This window comes from Danio rerio, chromosome 5 (genome assembly GCF_052040795.2).
Source record: "Danio rerio strain M-AB ecotype USA chromosome 5, GRCz13ab, whole genome shotgun sequence".
Taxonomy (NCBI): domain Eukaryota; kingdom Metazoa; phylum Chordata; class Actinopteri; order Cypriniformes; family Danionidae; genus Danio; species Danio rerio.
The window spans coordinates 33,840,001-33,859,918 of record NC_141025.1 but is presented as its reverse complement, the minus strand read 5'-3'; the positions used below and the strand labels follow the sequence as shown (position 1 = coordinate 33,859,918).

Below are 19,918 nucleotides of genomic sequence, written 5' to 3'. Positions count from 1 at the left end.
AACCCAGGTACGATGAAAACGCACACACTTTACTGAAAGCACGTGACGAGTTCGTGATTGATCATCGAGAATCAATTGAGGACCCTAGGGGTTAGTGATAGAACTGCAACTTTGACCAATTGTGACAGGTTATTTTGTTTAAATAATATATGCAGAAAAGTACAACCATTATTTATCTTATTCATACACTATTGTGATACTGAGTTAATAATGAGTAAAAACTTTTTAAACCACAAGGGATAAGAAATATATTGTTCTTAGATGTACTACTGCATCTGGTGTGTGTGTGTGTGTGTGTGTGTGTGTGTGTGTGTGTGTGTGTGTGTGTGTGTGTGTGTGTGTGTGTGTGTGTGTGTGTGTGTGTGTGTGTGTGTGTGTGTGTGTGTGTGTGTGTGTGTGTATGTATGTATGTATGTATGTATGTATATATATATATATATATATATATATATATATATATATATATATATTTATATTTATATATATTATTTGTGTGTGTGTGTACAAAACAACAGATGACAGATGACTATGAAGGTATGGTCCAAGCCGAATTTTGACCCCATTATTAAAGTATTAATATTTATTAAAAGCATGTGGAAATTTACAACAATGTACAAAGAAAATGGTTATAAATGTCACTATTTACATTATGGCATTTTTATATATTTAATTACATTTAATATCTAATTTACATCTACATTCACATGAGCATTTTCAACAACGGGTTCACCATAATGCATATTTTTGGGTACATTGTCAATAATGAAAAACAAATCAAATTATAAATTAATTTTTATATGTTAATCTTGGAGTACATTAACATAAAAAGTAAAAGATAAACATTTAGTGTCGAAGCTTGTCAACAAAAGCAGTCCAGGTGACTCTGATCCAGACTGCTGAATTGTAAAACTCTCTTTGTAAAATGCCTGTCCTCTTAAGTGTTTTTGTAAACTGAACTGGTGATTGTGGCAGTCTTTAAAGCTTGGCTCTGGGTGTCTGCTCCAGCAGGGTCCTCATGTCCAGCAGAGCGTCCTCTAGACCCTGAGCCAGACGGACAGCGTTTGTGTCCTGGCAGCTGTTGAACGCAGATACTGCAAAGTTAATGTGGGTATCCATGGGATTGTAGCATACGCCATAACCATCAGGCACCACCGGCCCAAAGCACATCACACAGTCAGTTTTAGCTGGCACCTGGAAGAGAAAAGAGGAAAAACAAAAGTCTAGAAATATGTATTTAGAGATGGTCTGAAGATTACTAGTGATGCTATGTTTGATATCAAAGCTCTGAAGCTTGTATCCAGAAAAAACGTTTTACATTAGATTTGAATCAACTACATCTAAAGACTATTGCCTGAAATACATGTAATACGTGTACTATACTTCAGTTTTAGTTTTCCTTACTCTCATGAGTTATGATGATTTTTCCCAATGCAATAATTTTATAAAAAATGTAAATAAACACTGGTTATGAAAATAGTTCAATTAAATATGTGATTTGTAAAATCAAATAAAAAAAAAATAGTCAAATAAAATAGTGGAATGCACGATAGCAGGTTTGTACATGCATGACAAGATCTTGGCAACTGTGTGCAAATGAGTCACCTATAACGTATATTTAAAAATTAAACAAGCACCAAACATTTATTAAAATTGTAAAAATAAATACATCAATTATTCATTGTTAAATAAACAATAATCTTATAACATCACAAAAAATGATGTTCAGTTGTGGTGTACGGCTCATAATGTAAAACCTTAATTTTAAACACAAATTTTTTATGCAATTTTTTATTTTTTTTTATCAGGGTTTATTTACACTATTCTGACCGTAGATCAGTGCTTTCACATTATCTAGCAGTACCTGGCTGGTAGAGAGGTTATAGTGAAGTGCCACAGCATATGAGGTATCCATGAATATTTCCGGCAGGGCAGCCAGATCTTCGATAGCCTGTAGTTTCAGTCCCAGTAAATGTCTGTCGATGGCCTGACCTCGAATGGCCTGCGCATCCACACACAAGATAAAGAATGTGGAGAAGATTTAGTGTGGTCCAGTAATAACCCATACATTTACCTTCTGAACATCACCAGCATGCGTTTTCTCACCATATCTGTGTAAGATCTGTGTGCTTTAACGGCTTTGTCCAGCAGAGCCACTTTCTCTGTGTTCTGATCATTTAAAAAAAAGGAAGGTTGTTACCATTTAGAGCACTTTACAAATGCACTTTAGATGATATAATTTACTGTTCAAAGGTACAGGGTCAGGAGGATTGCTAAAATGTTTTTTAAAAGGCGTCTATTTTCCTCACAGAAACTGCAACTATTTGATCAGAAATACAAAACAATACAGTAATATTGTTAAATATTAGTAGATTTTACAATAAGTATTCTAATTTAATATATTTTAAAATGTTCATGTGAGGCTTAAAGTGCAGTGAATAGAAGAGTACAGTACTGGTATCAAGACTTCCAGAAGAAGGAAAATATTGAGAAAAGAGAATAGAACACATCAAATTTACTCATGCCCATAGACGCTGCATTAGAAACACATTGCATATGCAGTCATTTATTTTTGTAATTTGATGTAAATTTAATGCACGTTTTCTTTAATAAATCTTTTAAAAAATGTCCATTTTCCGCAGTCATTACTCCAGTCCAGTGTCACATGATCGTGCTGAAATAATGCTAACATGATGAAATGACCCTCGTGAATGATTTCCCAGTATTTACTGATGAATGGAACGCCACTTTAACATTATTTACTCTCACTTTTAGTCAACTGAATACAAATATGAAAAAATATATTAATCTTACTGACCCAGAAACTTTTCAACTAAAGTATTTGGAAATACAAATCGGTAAAAGAGGAGAGCGCACATGTTTGACAGGATCGTCCATAGCTTTGACAAAGCTGGCGGAGTCGCTGGATGCCGAGCGTATCGTATCTGTTCGGCCCAGTCTGAACATGCGAAGTGAAGCGCTTTCATAGGTGGGACAACAGCGCTTGTAAATCCTGAAACAATCAGTGAACACATCAACTAAATATATGTAACTGATAATTAGCTACATTACAAAAATAGCAAATATTAATAATGGTGCTGCTGGTGAGGTTTACCTATAGTACGCCAACTGAAGAGCCATCTGAATAAAGGCATCAGGGCTCATCTTCTGAGACTTTGGGAAATTTTTACCAAAATGGGTGAACACATTGACTCTCAGGTCCAGGTCATGAACCATGCTGTAGAAAAGAAGAAGAGAAACAATCATTCTTACATTTTCCCAAGATACTATCACATTATTTATTTACAGTTTTTAAAATAAAAGAGGGCTAAAAGCATTTACGAAACCATCACTAACTTTCTCAAAACTTTACAGGTGTTCAAGTTTAGCTAAAATTCACAGAACCCCAACTCAACTCGCCTCCGGGCAGTTCATCCAAGACCAAAGTCCTTTCTAAATGAATGGTGCAATGCAGAAATCTCGAAAACTGCTCACTGAACTCACAATTAACATACATTTTTGAAATCAACAACAAAATCTGAAGTGACCTGTCCCATTATTGCTATTGCTTAAGCACTGATTACATTTAGCCATGTTTCTTCCAGATTGCTCAAGCTAAAAATTAACACCCATCTCATTTACAGTTGTTTAATGTTAACCAGAGAATGCAGTTTGGTGACTACTATGTTCCTAAATTGATTCCTCCTGTCAAAATCCATGCAGGCACATATTAGGGCGTACTCACACTATGTACAGTTGCCTTGACCCAGGCCAAAGCACACTTGTCCCCCCTCCCGTCTCCCCCGATGGCCCGCACTCACATTACATCTGGGCCTGGGCGCACTTACGTCATCGATGGCCTGCTACTCAGTAAGCGTTTTCGCTTCAGCACAGTGGAGATTGCTTTAGTTTTATTAGTTTAGCCGTTTGATATGCAGTGACACGCAGTCAAACATTTCGCCGAACAGATCCGCCACTTTTGACGCTCATAAACAATCATGAAGTCCTCGTGCTGCAGGAATAAGGAGGTTTGCTGAAGGTGCAGCTGTGGTGCAGTGAGGGGTTTGCGTATTCAATAATCTACAACAGTCTGCGTTCATTGAACAGTAAGAATAATTAATCTATATCAAACAGTCCCGTAAAAGTCACCTCTCGTCTTCAGTTTCAGGCTAGGGCGCGTTTTGCACTCACACTAAAAAGCAAACCGCGCCAAAGCCCAAGTGAACCGTGCTTCCTACCAGGCCAGGGCCGGCCAAGTGAACCATGCCTGAGTCCGATTCAGCGCACTCACACTTCTCAAACGATCTTTGAAATGGGCCTGGGCACAGTTGGGATAGCATAGTGCGAGTAGGCCCTTAGTTGAAAATAACAGGGCTAACAACAAAGTGATCCTGTACAAAATCCAATGCGCAATTGGCATTATGACCACAATATTCATGGACTTTCTTTGCTGTGGCGAACATACCGAGCGCAACACTTTTCCTCATTCAATGTAACGTGATTGAATGGTCTTTGCATAGCTATATTCTTTGCATCTACTCAAAAGTCGAAGCTTTTAAATCCCACATACAATTGAGTCAAAGTGTGTAGTGCAAACTGTAAATGAAAATCTCACATGTTCATGTTTTGTTTGGCGTCTTCAATGTCTTTTTTGATTTCTGGTGTGATGTTGAAACGAAGCTTCTGAGGCATACGCAGCGGGACCATTGGGGTGCGAACCATCTCTGATTTCTTCCTGTGCAAACATAGTAGAAGGGTAAAGCTTATCAGTGTTCACTAGTTACCATCTACCACTTGAAAAGCAGTTTTTCCACTAAAGTAAATCACTTATCAAAAAGATAATTATAACAATAACAATAAGCATTTATTTTAAAAACAGGAGTCCAATGAAAAATTGCACATAAAAACCATGCTTTAATTTAAAAATTCCTTTCAGAATCGTTTTTAAAGATGTTGAACGATGAAAACACTGACAGATGAATCAAAATCCACCCTGCTTTAAAGAGCTGGCGCAATTAGAAACAGAAGCAAAATGCGCTTTAAATAAATAAAGTTTGCTGGTGTGACAGCTGATGTGGTTATTGTTATATAGTTATATTTATAGTAAAATGCCTTCATTTTATGTCTTACATGTATTCCACTACATGGTCAAGTATTGACACAATAGGAGGGCCCTCAGCAGGAGCGTGTTCATAGATCAGCCCACATGTCCCGTCTTCTCCTATAATAAACTACAAACACAACATAAACAGTCTTTCCCATCATCTTTCATGTGGTTCATCTCTAATATTTGATTTGTTAATATTATGTTAATGAAGATATATAGCTCATAGGTCTAACCTGAAGTGTTTTGTCGAACCAGCGATTTCCGCTGTTCCACCGGCTGCCTCCTCCATGCAGCATCTGAACTCCCGCTCGCGTCCGGTACATGTCATCAGAAGCACGCGGCATCGGGGCGTCCAGGCAGACTGTGAAAATACTCTTCTGGATGGCTCTCACGGACTCCTTATTGGTTTTATCTGAAGGTAATAAGAAATAACTTAAGTTGTAATGGCCTTTTCTTAAAAAATAGACAAACAGAAATGAATAAATCGAAAACTGATTAGATAATTGTCATCATCCGCTATTATTGCAATCTATTAGAGTGACAAGCTGTCCTTTTTTTAACACTGATAAACCTTTTAAAAAAGTTGAGACTGTTAATCAATTGTATTTGCTTTTGTTAAATCCATCTGTTTGCATTATGTCAATGTAGTAAATTTAAAGCAAACAAGTTTGTTATTTTATCCATGATGCTGTACAGAATATTCCACCAATCAGACTCAAAAATTAAAGCACGCTGTCTTTATCTCCACTCCTTTAAGCATTGTGAATGGCAGTATTGCATCTGCCTTCACACTATAATTATCAAATTATTTGTGTGTGTATATATATATATATATATATATATATATATATATATATATATATATATATATATATATATATATATATATATATATATATATATATGTATATATGTATATATATATATATATATACATACATATCTATATATATACATACATATATATATATACATACATACATATATATACATATATACATACATATATATACATATATACATACATATATATATATATATACATACATATATACATACATATATACATATATATATATATATATATATATATATATATATATATATATATATATACATATATATATATTGATACAACTAATACATTTGATTCATTTTCAGTTTGATTGCGTCAATGCCATTGACATTGTAGTCTTTCCCTCATTAATAATGATCACCTTTATTTACTACTTTGTTTCAACTGAGAGGTTGTAATGTTGTGATTCTCCTCATAAAGGTTAGTTAGGTTCATAGCTTATAACAATTTAACATGAATTTTTCTTTAAAATTTCTGCAGAAAAAATACTGAACTGCTGCTGAAAAAGAAATGCAGTAATCTACTTTATTTTAGAGTTAATTTGTAACAAATTTATTTCCTTTAATATACTGAAAGTCTGAGATACTTTTAAAAATAATAATAATAATTTATAATATCATAAACAGTATAATATAAGCACTTTAATATATCATTGCTGAACAAATGTTTTAACTTTATTAGTGATTAACTGTTTTATTAATTGTGAAGCGAAATCCAGAATAGAATACAGTATCATTGTGTAGAAACAAACATTAACCCTGTTAACAAACCTAAACAAACTAGTCCCCATCTAAGGCATTTAAAGTTTTAATAAGTTTTAATTTTCTTATAAAAATTACAATGGTGATTCCAAATGTTGAAACTGTATATAACATACATTGCTCAGCATAATTGAGTACACCCCATTTAGAAAATCTCATCTAATTTTTTTCTGCTTTTCTGGGGCCGGGTCGCGGGGGGCAGCAGTTGTAGGAGAGAACCTCAGACTTCCCTCTCCCTAGACACCTCCTCCAGCTCCTCCAGGGGGGGATCCCGAGGCGTTTCCAGGCCAGCCGAGAGGCATAGTCCATCCAGTTTGTCCTGGGTCTTTCCTGAGGCCTCCCTACACCTCCCTAGGTAGGTGTCCAGGAGGCATCAGAAACAGATGCCCGAGCCACCTCAGGTGACTTCTCTCGATGTGGAGGAGCAGCAGCTCTACTCTCGAGCTTCTCCCAGATGCGCCCTGCCACCCAGATAAGGAAACTTATTTCGGCAGCTTATATCCGAGATCCAAGATCGTGTCCTTTCGGCCATGAGCTTTGGGTAGTAGTTTGGTCATAGATAAAAGTAGTAATGTAGATTGACCGGTAAATCGAGAGCTTCGCTTTTTGGCGCAGCTCTTTCTTGAACACAACGGACCGATACATCGACTGCATTAGTGCTGCCACAAAAAAATTATAACCAACAAAATTAAACTAATTTTTTCATTTTTTTTCCCGCTTCTCTTGATTTTTCCTCTTTTTAAATTTGTATTTAATATTTTTCTACAATATATAAACTCAATTCAGCTTTCTTTGTATAGCACTTTTACCATGTAGATTGTGTCAAAGCAGCATAAAAATTTAGGTGTACTAGTTTTATTGTAGTAACTAGTAGTTATCGTAAGGTTTTTTTATTAGATTAGCTCCAGATTTGGCTTCAATACTAACTACTAATCTAATGTATATGCACTGATATAACATTGTATAGCTTCCTATTAAAAATATACATTTAAAACAGATTTATGAGGGGTTTACTCATATATGCTGTGCACTATATTTCTTTAGTTACTAGCATATTAACATGCCTAAAAATAAATTGCAGAGTGAGTGCCCACCCTTAATGAGGTTGTTGTAAGCTTTGCCCCAGCTGTTGCGGTGGTTGGAGGTGAGGATGCCAATTGGCTCTTTGTTGGTCTGTAAGGAGGAGTTCCAGATCTTCTCTAGCTGTATATAGATCTGGTCTACAGTCAGTGGTGTGCCGTCACTGTTGTACACATCCAGCACAAAGAACTACAAGTTAAAAGAACAAGATATTATATGTATTACTGTTCACCATCAAGTAGCAAGTCATAAGGTAAACAACAAGTCCTGGTTGCAGGAAAATAAATACATTAATAAAAACATGTTTACAAAAAGTATGCAATATATTATAATGACTGGTGAAAAATATTTATAGGTTGTACATTTTTAAAGTTAGAATTGGACCACGTCTGGGTCTCTTTTTCTCTTATGTCATGCACCCTTTTCGAAAAACTAAAATAATGCGTTAAACAGTCATCATAATTTTAAATACTTGAAAGTTTTTAATATTAGATTTTTTAAACTAAATGTTGTATTAACATTTATATGAATTTATGATTGATTGTATCATATTTGTGTCAAATTACAAAAAGAAAATTACCGCTGTAGCTAGGTACTTGTAATGCAGCGTCTATGGGACTGAGAGTAAATTTGACTATATTCTCTTCTCTGCCTGCCGTCATCAGTCTCACACATTTTTTTCCTTTTTCTGAAAGTGTTGATAACACCATTGTGAAGTTTTTCTTTTATTATTTCAGCAAATAAAAAATTATTTGTTGTGCTTTCCTATTCACTGCGCTCGAAGTTTACCCGACCGTGACGCCTTACACTACTGAGTAACCGGGAAATGTGAGTGTCTATTTACCTATTTATTAGTTACTTATGGCCATTGTTTGCAAGTGTGATTCCTTAATTATGACTGTTGCTGTATCCCAATTCATCCTAAATAGTATTAAAAAATAGAATTAGTATGTCCTAAACCATAATATGTTAAAAAGAGTATGCCAAAGTTTCCCATATGGTTTACTAATTGAAACAGTAAAAATTTGAAATTTAGAACCATCCATGTAAATGTGTCCAACGTAAATTACTACAAACTCGGGTAAAAACTGTAAAAAAAAACAACAAACAGAGGATGCATGAGACCAACCATCAAATAGAGATCAACCATCATTGTTTGAATGACTATTAAATAATACCTTGCCAACTGGAAAATATTTAAATCGCGTTTTCCATGTTATATTACATCAGTAACAACAATAAAGAGCTTATTAAGACTTGTTAGGACATTAACTTCTGAATGCATAATTATCCAAAGACCTGAGGAGACTTCTCTGCATAAAAGACTAGTGATGGACAAATTATCCTGCTTATTCTATAATATAGGTAATTAAATATGAAAGAAATGTTGATAATGTGTCGAGATGATTGACAGGGGACGTAACCAAGCAACATAACAATCTATTAAAGAGGAAAAAGTATTTGCCAAAGCTTGCATACTCTTCTATAACACAAAAGTACACACTTTTAGCATGTAATATAAGTATGTGAATTGGGACGCAGCATATACAGTTGAAATGCAAAATATTAAACGCTCGTTGATTTTTTTTTTCCTTTTTTAAATGTTTCCCAAATTATGTTTAACAGTGCAAGGACATTTTCACAGTATGTTTGATAATATTTTTTTCTTCAGGAGAAAGTCTTATTTGGTTTATTTCGTAGCAATTTTTATTTTATTTTATTTTTTATATATATTTTTGGGTTAAAATTATAACAAAGACCTTGTAGGTTGAAAATTCTAGTAAGTTGTCTTTTGAGAGGTAAAGGGACAGTGGGAGGATTTTGTTTACTTCTATCTTTGTTTTGGGTCTCATTTATAAACATGGTGTACACAAAAAATAGGGGGGAGGGGGACATACATAAGCCACTTCTCAATCAAAAGTTGTAATCTATTAAAAAAAAACTTGATGGGACAATGTGTGCAGCTTTAAGTAAATTTATTTAACTAAAATATTTATTTAATTAAAGCCCTTTAAATCATCATATGAGCCATGATCATTAATTAATACATTCAAAACATTCCCTTTTAGGAAGGTTTTTATGCAAAGTTTTATAAATGAGACCCAATGTTTTTTTATATCTGAAATATGCCGGGATCTATATTCTAAAGTGACTGATATAATGCAAATAACATCAAGCAAGCAAAACATGTTCAAAGCATGTTGATATTATTATTTATGTTTGTTTTGATGCTTTATTTTTTATCCCTTTTGTTCCTGTTCTGGACACTGTTAAATAGAGCAGAGGTTCCCAAACTTATCAGCCCGTGATCCCCAAAATAAAAATGCCAGTCACTACTAGCGACACTCAATATTCTGTGCTGTGGTTATAAATATAAAACCTTGCACACAACGACACACAAATACCAATAGGCCCAAGTCTTTTCATCCTTTAATTGTGGAGAACACCGCTCATAGGCCATCTGGTTGTCAGAAAGCTTAACCTGGTGCCATAAAATCAATCTGCTGCATTTGACGCTATTGCTGTCTCTTTTTATTTGCATGTTATTTTTTATGTGTATTATTAACCTGCTAACAATGTTACTAATAACTACTAAGTTGCTCTTTAGTAGGTTATAGATAAAATATGGTAGTTCTAACAGTTTAATAAAATCAATTTGACTTTTGAAAATCACCAGGCGACCCCCTCTGATTGTCCCGTGACGCCCCCGAGGGGTCCTGACCCCCACTTTGGGAACCACTGAAATAAAGCGAGGGGAACTAAAACCCTTTTTAATAATGTTTGTGAAGTAACTGATGCCATATTTGTATGTTCATGAACATTGAAGAAACTGATGAAACTACAATAAAGATTAATAATATGTTATTCAATTAAATTTTTTAGTAGTAATGTTTTTGAGTACGGGAAGATTATTTTACATTATTTCTGCATAAAGTTAAAAACTATGACTAACAACAGTGCAATTTTGACAACCGTGTGACTGAAGAATAGGATACTAGGGACGAACCTGGAAGTTATGCACCACAGTGATGTGTGTGGAGGGTCTTTTGTCCATGGCGTAGTTGACCACAGTGTCCCTCTTTGTTCCAGGGATGCGGCAGGACGAGAGCACCTGATAGTATTGGTGCATGCAGAGTGGCTTTCCACCCAGATACTCCAACGGCAATGTTTCACTAATCAAAGAGCAATGACATGATGACTGACTGGAACACACTGTATGAACTTTATACACACATCGCAACAGTCATACAGACAACTGATTGACTTTTAAATAATAAGAGAACGGAAAGTATGTGTCACTCACTTGTCAATCATGCTCTTGAAATCTAAAACCCCTGCAATCAATTTAGCAGCATATCTGTAAGGAACATAGTCATTTTAGGATTAACATCAACATACTGCAATTGATTAATTACATGTTATTACGGTAGCACTTGCTGTTTGACGTTTACATGCATTATATACACATTACACACTTTAATGCTGATCTGTGGACAGTTTTGGCTTTCATCCTAGTAGATGTGGTGAGATTAGCTTCAGGCCAGCACTTTACTGAGAGCAACGGTTTGCTCTCTTTGAGTTGGCAAGAGCGGGTTAGTGTGTATAAAGGTCACAGTAGAGGTAACTGGAAACAACCACCTCACTCTGAACTAATGTCACTCTTGGTTAACTACTGTCTGTGGTTATAACTCATCTGAATAAGCCTAAAATAAAATTTGCAATGTCTGAAACTTCCTGTTCCTGTAGCACCATGATGGTGCTGGCAATACTAAGGTCATGGGTTTGATTCAGGAGTAATTTTTGTACAAAAAAATTGTAAGCTTTCATTTTTATAAAAATAGTAAAAGTTAAAGTTTTTGTATATTAAATATTTATACAAATGTAACAGATGTCAGCTAGCAAAAGGCTATGCAAGTAAACCTCACTCCTCTGACACATGCTACAGGTTATGGTTTTTAGCCTCCTTGTTCGAGCAACTGATTCCCATACAAAGAATCGCCAGTTCGATCCCTGCTCAGAGTGGGATGGGTGCAGTAGGACCGGTGGGTTACACATGGGGGCTCGTCCAGAATGGGAGTGAGGTTTAGGGGGATGAGTGTAACAGAGACCAGCTAGCAAAGTGCTGTGCAGGTAAACCTCACTCCTCTGAATTCAAAAGTTGCTCTAGCAATAGACGCTAGTGGCCATGGTCTTTAGTCTCCTTGTTAAAGCAACTGACTCCATTACAAAGAATCGATATTTTAATCCCAGCTCAGACTATTGGGTGCATTAAGACCGGTGAGTTACACATAGAAAAAAAATACCAAATGAAATTCAAACCATAATTATAATTCAACATAAAAAATATTTTATCTATATTTAATCTTACATTAATAATTACTAATTTAATTATAACTATACATTTACATTTACCAGACGCTTTTATCCAAAGCGACTTACAAATGAGGACAAGGAAGCAATTTATAAAACTATAAGAGCAACAATGAATAAGTGCTTTAGGCAAGTTTCAGGTGTGTAAAGTCTAAGAAGGAGAGCATTAGTAAAATTTTTTTTTTTTTTTTTTTTTTTTTTTTGAGTACAGTTAGTGGTATAGCCAGAGAGGCAATTGCAGATTAGGAAGGAAAGTGGAGACTAAATAGTTGAGTTTTTAGTCGTTTCTTGAAAACAGCGAGTGACTCTGCTGTTCTGATGAGAGGGATGTAGGATGAGGGAGTTCATTCCACCAACTGGGCAGATTTAATGCGAGCATTCGGGAAAGTGATTTCTTCCCTCTTAGGTATGGAACCACTAGGCGACGTTCCTTGACTGAAGGCAAGTTTCTGGAGGGCACATAAATCTGCAGAAGTGAGAGCAGATAAGAAGAAGCAAAGCCAGAGGTCGCTTTGTAAGCAAACATCAGAGCTTTGAATTTGATGCGAGCAGCAACTGGCAGCCAGTGCAAACGGATGAGTAGCGGAGTGATCGAGCAGCAACTGGCAGCCAGTGCAAACGGATGAGTAGCGGAGTGATATGTGCTCTTTTAGGTTCATTAAAGACCACTCGTGCTGCTGCGTTCTGGAGCAGCTGAAGAGGTTTGATCGAGTTAGCTGGAAGCCCGGCTAGTAGAGAGTTGCAATAATCCAGTCTGGAGAGAACAAGAGCTTGAACAAGGAGTTGAGCTGCATGTTCAGAAAGGAAGGGTCGGACCTTTCTGATGTTATAGAGTGCGAATCTGCAAGATCGAGCAGTTCAAGAAATGTGGTCAGAGAAGTTTATTTTAGTTACACATTTAACAAAAATAAAGACCAAGATTTCAATCACGTTCATGTGAAATATATTTACTAATTTTCCAGTGTGTATTTTTTATTCAAAAACAAGCATGTTGAGATTTTCAAAATCTTTTTTAAAATCTATGTGTGGGCTCAAAGCAGCACACATTTCATTTTGAAGTACACAGCATCTGACCAGTGCTCAGATTATCTGACCATTCTAACAGCGGACAAACCCACATTGTACTGACCTCATCTGGCCTTGGCGGTCACTGAACTCCATGCGGGGAAGGACGACCCCAGGACTGGAATGGACAACAACAGGCATCCGGTAGTCAAGATAGGCTGTTTGTAACCACCAGTCAGAGAGCTAGCAAAGAGAAACAAGGAGTCTTAAAAAGCAGACATTTACAAGCAGACAGTCTGGCCTCCTGACAAATCAACAGTAGGTTTTTACCCAATTGTTCAACTTCGCTGCCCGACTCTCCAGGCCCTTCTGAAGTCTCTCTCCCACACCGCCAGGTTTCTGAAAGTCCTCCAGCAGCTTTCGGGTGTGATTTAGCTCCTCTGGGTCCACGATGGGGTCCAGGGCAGCCAGATATCGGTCACATGTTTGTTTGAGAGGTGGCACTGGAAGCTTTGGCAGACCCTCCTGATGGGTCAGGTAGCGGCCAGTAACCCGTGTTACGGACACTGGCTTTACCAGGCCGGAAGGTTTCACCATGCCAGCCTTTACCTAAAAATATCACAGACAATATACGAGTGACTGCATTTCAAATAAATATGTTATTATTTAGTTCCAGTTTCCCCCACAGTCCAAAGACAGGCACCATAGCTGATTTGAATGAACTAAATTGGCTGTAGTGTATGAGTGTGAATGTGAGAGTGTATGGGTGTTTCCCAATACTGGGTTGCAGCTAGAAGAGTATCCGCTGTGTAAAACATATGCTGGATAAGAGGTTTATTCTGGTGTGGTGACCCCTGATGAATAAAGAGACTAAGCTGAAGGAAAATTAATGAACTAATATTAATATTAAGAGCTTTTCACACCCTCAAAAAACTACAATTGGTCAGAAATTTTTTTTTTACTTTATTGTGTTTAAACATCATGGATATTTCACAAAACATTGATTTCTTAACTTTTAATCGTCTGAATGTAAATTAGGGCTGCACTATATTGGAAAATCCTAACATTGCAATATTTTTTTTTCTGCAGTATATATTGCGATTTATATACACAATTTAACTAGATGTGTTGAATAAATATTTGGAAAGATTTGATCATTTTAGATTGATTGGGATGATTCTATCTGGGAGTGTATATGAATAAAATGTGAAAAACAATCTACAAGCATAGATAAATACAATAAAGAAAAAGATAATACTTAAACTGCGGTTTATTGTTTTCCAAGGAGTCGATCTGTATTCGGATATACAGTAAACTGAATAATCAAATGTAAAATAAAACTGCAAAGTCTTTATTTTATAAACATTTTATCAACTGTACAATTACATAAGCCTGAATACTTTTAAAACCCTCATAGGCCTCAAAAAAATTTTTTATTATTATAATGCAATTATAATCCGGACTCAACATTGCGTATACTCGCAATGTGACTACTGCGAATTGATCACATTGCGATATTAATGCTGAAACGATATATTGAGCAGCTCTAATGTAAATTATTTGTTATGTGTACAAAACAACTGAATATAAACATATCTGAAAGCATAGCACATTTTTTGTTAAACTGTAAGGGGGAAAAAAGGCCTTTTTCTTTAAAAGAAATGACATCAGTAAATTGTAAAATATGGATTTCATTTTACTCAAACTCATAACTATAAATCAGAAATCTAGAGAAAGAAATGATTTTCAAGTTATGTCTTTTTAATAGGTGTGCTTTATACAAATAATATGAAACTTTGCCATTGTAATATATTTATTGTCATTATTTTTGAAGACACTTATGTATTCATCATTATATTAGCATATTAATTTGTACAAAACTATTTAATGTAGTCCTTTATGTATTAATAATACGACATGGTAAATGCAATGACATATGTACTAAAATACACAAGTCAGCACTGCACTTGTCAGTAATGTAACATGACATAAAATTGTCGCGCGTGACATTAACAACAACACAACGTTAGATTCATTTGGAGAGATTAAGTAGAAACCACTTACACGTGCACACGATGTAAGTACTTAATTTTAGGAAACTGTCAAGAATGTATTGGTACTTCCTACTAACTACCCTAGCACTGCCGCTATCTCACCATTAACATGAATGTCCCTGAAACATCTCGTCTTACACGCTGTCAGCTAACCTTGTTTATGTCGAATAAAACAACAGACTATCTTTAAAAACAGAATCATGTGTATTGCTTACTCACCATCGTCCTGGCTAAAATGCCCAACATAACTGAAGTTCACTAAAACGCCCCCAAATCGAGGCCTCAGAGGAGGGACAGAAGAGATCACTGCGGTCAGAGTCCAGTGAACGAGAGCTGAAGGAAAACACTGAGCGCCATCACTGCTGCACTGCTCCTTTTCGCCGCTGGGGGCGCGACTATCACAACAAACCAAACACACCCACAACCAGGGTTGCCACATCCACGCGGAAGTTTGCATTCTTTTAAACGGTTGATATTCTTCCCTTTTTCGAGTAAGTTTTACGTATTGTACATATTTAATTGACTAAAATATGGTTTTACTTTAATTCTTATTTGATCTATGATAAAACTGCATTTGATGTTAGAATCTATGAAGGAGGGTCAATGGTAGTCTTTCAGCTGTGTTCCCTGCGATATAGTGACTAAAATGTATTTAATGTGTAATAAATTTTGTATAGGTGCATAAAATTTATTTTAAAAATGAAGGTGAAGATTTCAGTTTCACTTTCAAACTAATACTTTTAAATCAAAGGATCCTGAAAAATCACAATACACAAACTAATAAGACCTGCTTTTAACACTTATCAAGTCAATCAAGGACCATAAATACTTGCAAAATAAAATAAAGTTTTGCAAACCCAAAATAAAGTATTGAGCAAAAATAAATAAATGCACACTTTCAAAAGTCTCAAAGCAAAAATAAAAATTGGAGAGATAAAAATGTATTTTGCTAACAAAAATAAAGAACTGCAAAGAAAAAAAATTGTTTTAAGAAATAAGAATGAAATTTGCAAACAAAAAAGAACTGCAAATAAAAATCAAGCAGTGCAAAAACACTAAAAAACAACTATATATATTTGCAAAACATTTTATAGCATTGCCTTTACAAAACCCGTCCAGTCATTTGCAATGGTCATTTTGATTTGCTTGTTAGTCAACCATAAGTTTGCAAAGCGGTTTTCACTTTGCACATCACGCTTCTGCGCGTTTCACTCATAGACTGTGGTTTCACTTAGTGGCCCTGATTTGACAAGTGGCGGAGTCAAGGGAACTTGAGCGTTTACAGCAGACCTGGAAACAATGTACCACCATAGTGTACTACCAAAGTGGTCTTACAGCCCAGGTCTGGGCCCTATATTTTAGCCTATGGTCTGGGCCTGCCATAAACACCCAAGTTCCCTTGTATAGTTTGTTTTTGTAAAGGCATTGCTATAAAAATATTTTACAAAAAAATATATATCTTTTTAATTGCAAATATTTTAATTTTTGTGCACTGCTTGATTTTTATTTGCAGTTTTTTTTGTTTGCAAATTTAATTTTTATTTCTGAAAATTAATTTTCCCTTTTGTAATTTTTTACATTTGTTTGCAAAATTTATTTTTATTTCTTCTTTGCTTTGGAAATTTGCATTTATTAATACTTTATTTGCATTTACTCAATACTTTATTTTTTCTTTGCAAAACTTTATTTTATTTTGCAATTATATATGGCCCTAGATTGACTCCATAATAATGGGTCATAGATGGAAATAGAACATTTTGAGTGCAGTGGGCTACCTTTGGTCTTCTTTTGACTAGCAATAAGGATTGTTTTGTTATGCAAACCTGGCAACCCTGTTACCTGCCTCTCTTCTCATCTTTTGCTTCATCTTTCTACTGAAAGATCGATAGTTTTCACTGATAATCTGAAATAGAATCTATTTCTATACATAAAGAAGATACTCTGAAGTAATTTTCACAGTAAACTGTTCAAAACTATAATTAACGTAAGTAAAAGTCTGCATTCCAAGGTCCAGAATACCGTACATTTTCCATTAAAACTACTAAATATATATATATATATATATATATATATATATATATATATATATATATATATATATATATATATATATATATATATATATATATATATATATATATATATATATATGTGTGTGTGTGTGTATGTATGTTACACACTATATATATTTACAAATTCCCCTATCTATTTGGAATCGACAATGCAACGTTGTAGCAGCTATTTTTTTCCACATAAATGTACATGGAGATACATGGTAATAGAAAAATATTAATAACCTTTTACAGTTTTTGTAGAGATAATATATATTTTTAAATGTTTACAAAAATAAATAAAAATACGCAGTTTAGAAAATCTAATGCGATTCCTAAACTTAAAACCGAAGTAACAAATTAAGTATTATATAAAATTATATGGGTTTCAGAAACAGGCACTTTTTTCTCGCAGCAGTTTACTTTCGCTGATCAAGTTCAAGGAATATATTTGAGGCGAAACTGCGGGTGAGAGTTGAAGGGTTGTGTTTTCATCACCACAGTAAACATGGCGGAGACAGAACAGGCGTCAGGTAACTCACATCAATCAAATCTTCAATTAAACAGAGCTAATTCAAACGCAGAGACCGCAGTGATATGTGGAGATTATAAATGTCGATGTGCAGCACTTGAAGGGACGAAAGGGACTTTACTTGTGCAGAAAAGCGCTTTACTATGGTTCGCCGCGCCTCATGTAATGAATCGATGAGAGTCTGTCACTTCTGCTCGATGGCGAATATTTAGGTTATTACGACTTAAATGTGAACAGTTATTATCAATTTTAGTTTTAAGGTTGTGTAATATATATTTTAGCCCCATTTAATCCTTTACTGATCGAGTATTATACTTGGTTAACCCATATGGTAATAAAGAAAAGCATCAAGGTTTCTCAGTTTTAAAAAGTAGGCTGTAACTTACTAATTTACGTTGTTAGCTTCTGTGTATTCATAACCTTTGTCTCTGATAGTGTAACATTAATGGGAGAACAGTTTGTTTGTATTGCCAATTAGGTCACACTACAGAACTTGCAGCCTAGACATTTAATTTGATATTTATGCCAGTCTAGTGACACGGTGTTTTGCCATTAAGTTACCAGTTAAAACCCATAAAACGACCAATGTGTAACGTAAATTGATTGACATTTTAGTTTAGTAAACGAGTTGCTAATGCTTACGCTTCCTGTGTACTATTTTTAACATCGAGGCTAAAAAGCTCTTGTCCCTAATGACAAAAAAATCAATTACAGCAGCACATCTCTCTGACATAGGGTAAAAACATTTCCTGAGAAATTGTAATGAAGTGTTGAATCTTTCATGAACACTTTCCTTTCAACTGTCAAAGAACATAATTGTGTGACATTGACAATGAAATAGACTTATCTTGTTTTTTTTTTTGTGATAAAAACTTGATCTGACATAGCCAAAGAAGCTGAATTGTCAATAAACTCAAAATTCTCTCTCCCTCTCTTCTTGTGATGAAAATGACCTAAATCACCTTATCATGGCTAGGCATGGGCCGGTATAAGATTCTGACGGTATGATAAACTTGGATGAAAATATCACAGTTTCATGGTATCATGGTATTGTGATCACTGCTCTAAAACAAGTTATTTTTAAACGTCTGGGTTAGGGGGTTTTGAACACAAATTATGTTTTGAGAATCATTTAAAATATTTTGCAAGAGTACACATGTCCTACTAAAGAATTTAAATGAGTCAGTGACTCATCTTCTTTAGTTTCAAAAGCACAGACGTCTTTACAACTTGAATAAGACATCCTTGGATATCTTTTTTTTCTGTTGTCCAAAAAATAAAGCAAAAACAAAAACACGAAAAAAAAGAGCTGTCATAAACCATAGAAACTATTTAACAGAAAGTTTTTGCAAATTTAAAACCTTGACTTTTTCAAACTGCAAAATACATTGAAACCCATATTTAATGATGGCTCTTTTCTATGGTTTATAGAGCATAATGATGACTTGTATATTTCTTTTATAATATGGGTATTGCAGTGGGCAGTTTGACAAAAACAACGGAAACCTCTTAAATATGGCAAGTGTTCTTATCATTTTGACCAGCACTATGTAACCTAATATTTTGATCATTCAAATTATGATTATTATGATTCTAATATGAAAATTATCAAGTTAACTACTTTTTTATATATATATATATATATATATATATATATATATATATATATATATATATATATATATATATATATATATATATTAGTATTATACATCTATGATACAGGATGTATAGAATTAATATTTTTGGTTTGACTAAAAAAAACTGGATGTGCTCTTGATATTTTTGTTTCTCACAGGCTCCTCCCATGAGGATGACAAACCTCCTAGTTCTGTCGGTTTCAACTTCATGGTGCCAAAGAAGGAGATCAGCATGGTGCCTGATATGGGCAAATGGAAAAGATCACAGGTATGTTGTTCAACCAACTCTGAAGTTAGTTTATCTGCTGCCTTGAGAGATGGGAAAATAGCCCATTTTCAAGCTCTTTCTCTGGTTTCCCTGGAGTTTAAGGATAATAATAGGAAGCTCTATTGTTTGACACACTTTTCTGCAGCTGGTTGCAGCAGCCACACCATTATGTTTTAAAGAGGCAGTTCTGAAGGAT

The 19,918-nt window shown here is 34.8% G+C and overlaps 2 protein-coding genes across 3 annotated transcripts in view; one reads left to right on the top strand and one right to left on the bottom strand.

Annotated features, from left to right (window-relative positions):
• Positions 1 to 551: 551 nt before the first annotated feature.
• Positions 552 to 15,508, bottom strand: crata (carnitine O-acetyltransferase a). The gene is given in 14 exon segments (NM_001005587.1): positions 552 to 1,191; positions 1,862 to 1,999; positions 2,104 to 2,166; positions 2,875 to 3,010; positions 3,113 to 3,235; positions 4,613 to 4,732; positions 5,128 to 5,228; positions 5,338 to 5,516; positions 7,816 to 7,990; positions 10,809 to 10,974; positions 11,106 to 11,159; positions 13,302 to 13,420; positions 13,508 to 13,786; positions 15,451 to 15,508. Coding segments are annotated over 14 exon segments (1,896 nt in total). The 5' UTR covers positions 15,478 to 15,508; the 3' UTR covers positions 552 to 975.
• A 2,223-nt stretch (positions 15,509 to 17,731) lies between these two features.
• Positions 17,732 to 19,918, top strand: part of ptpa (protein phosphatase 2 phosphatase activator) — a 16,113-nt gene continuing 13,926 nt past the window's right edge. The window contains 2 exon segments of one of the 2 annotated variants that reach the window (NM_001003425.2): positions 17,732 to 17,815; positions 19,613 to 19,722. In NM_001003425.2, the coding sequence (NP_001003425.2) occupies positions 17,791 to 17,815; positions 19,613 to 19,722 (135 nt within the window). In that variant the 5' untranslated portion in view covers positions 17,732 to 17,790. 2 annotated transcript variants of the gene reach the window in all.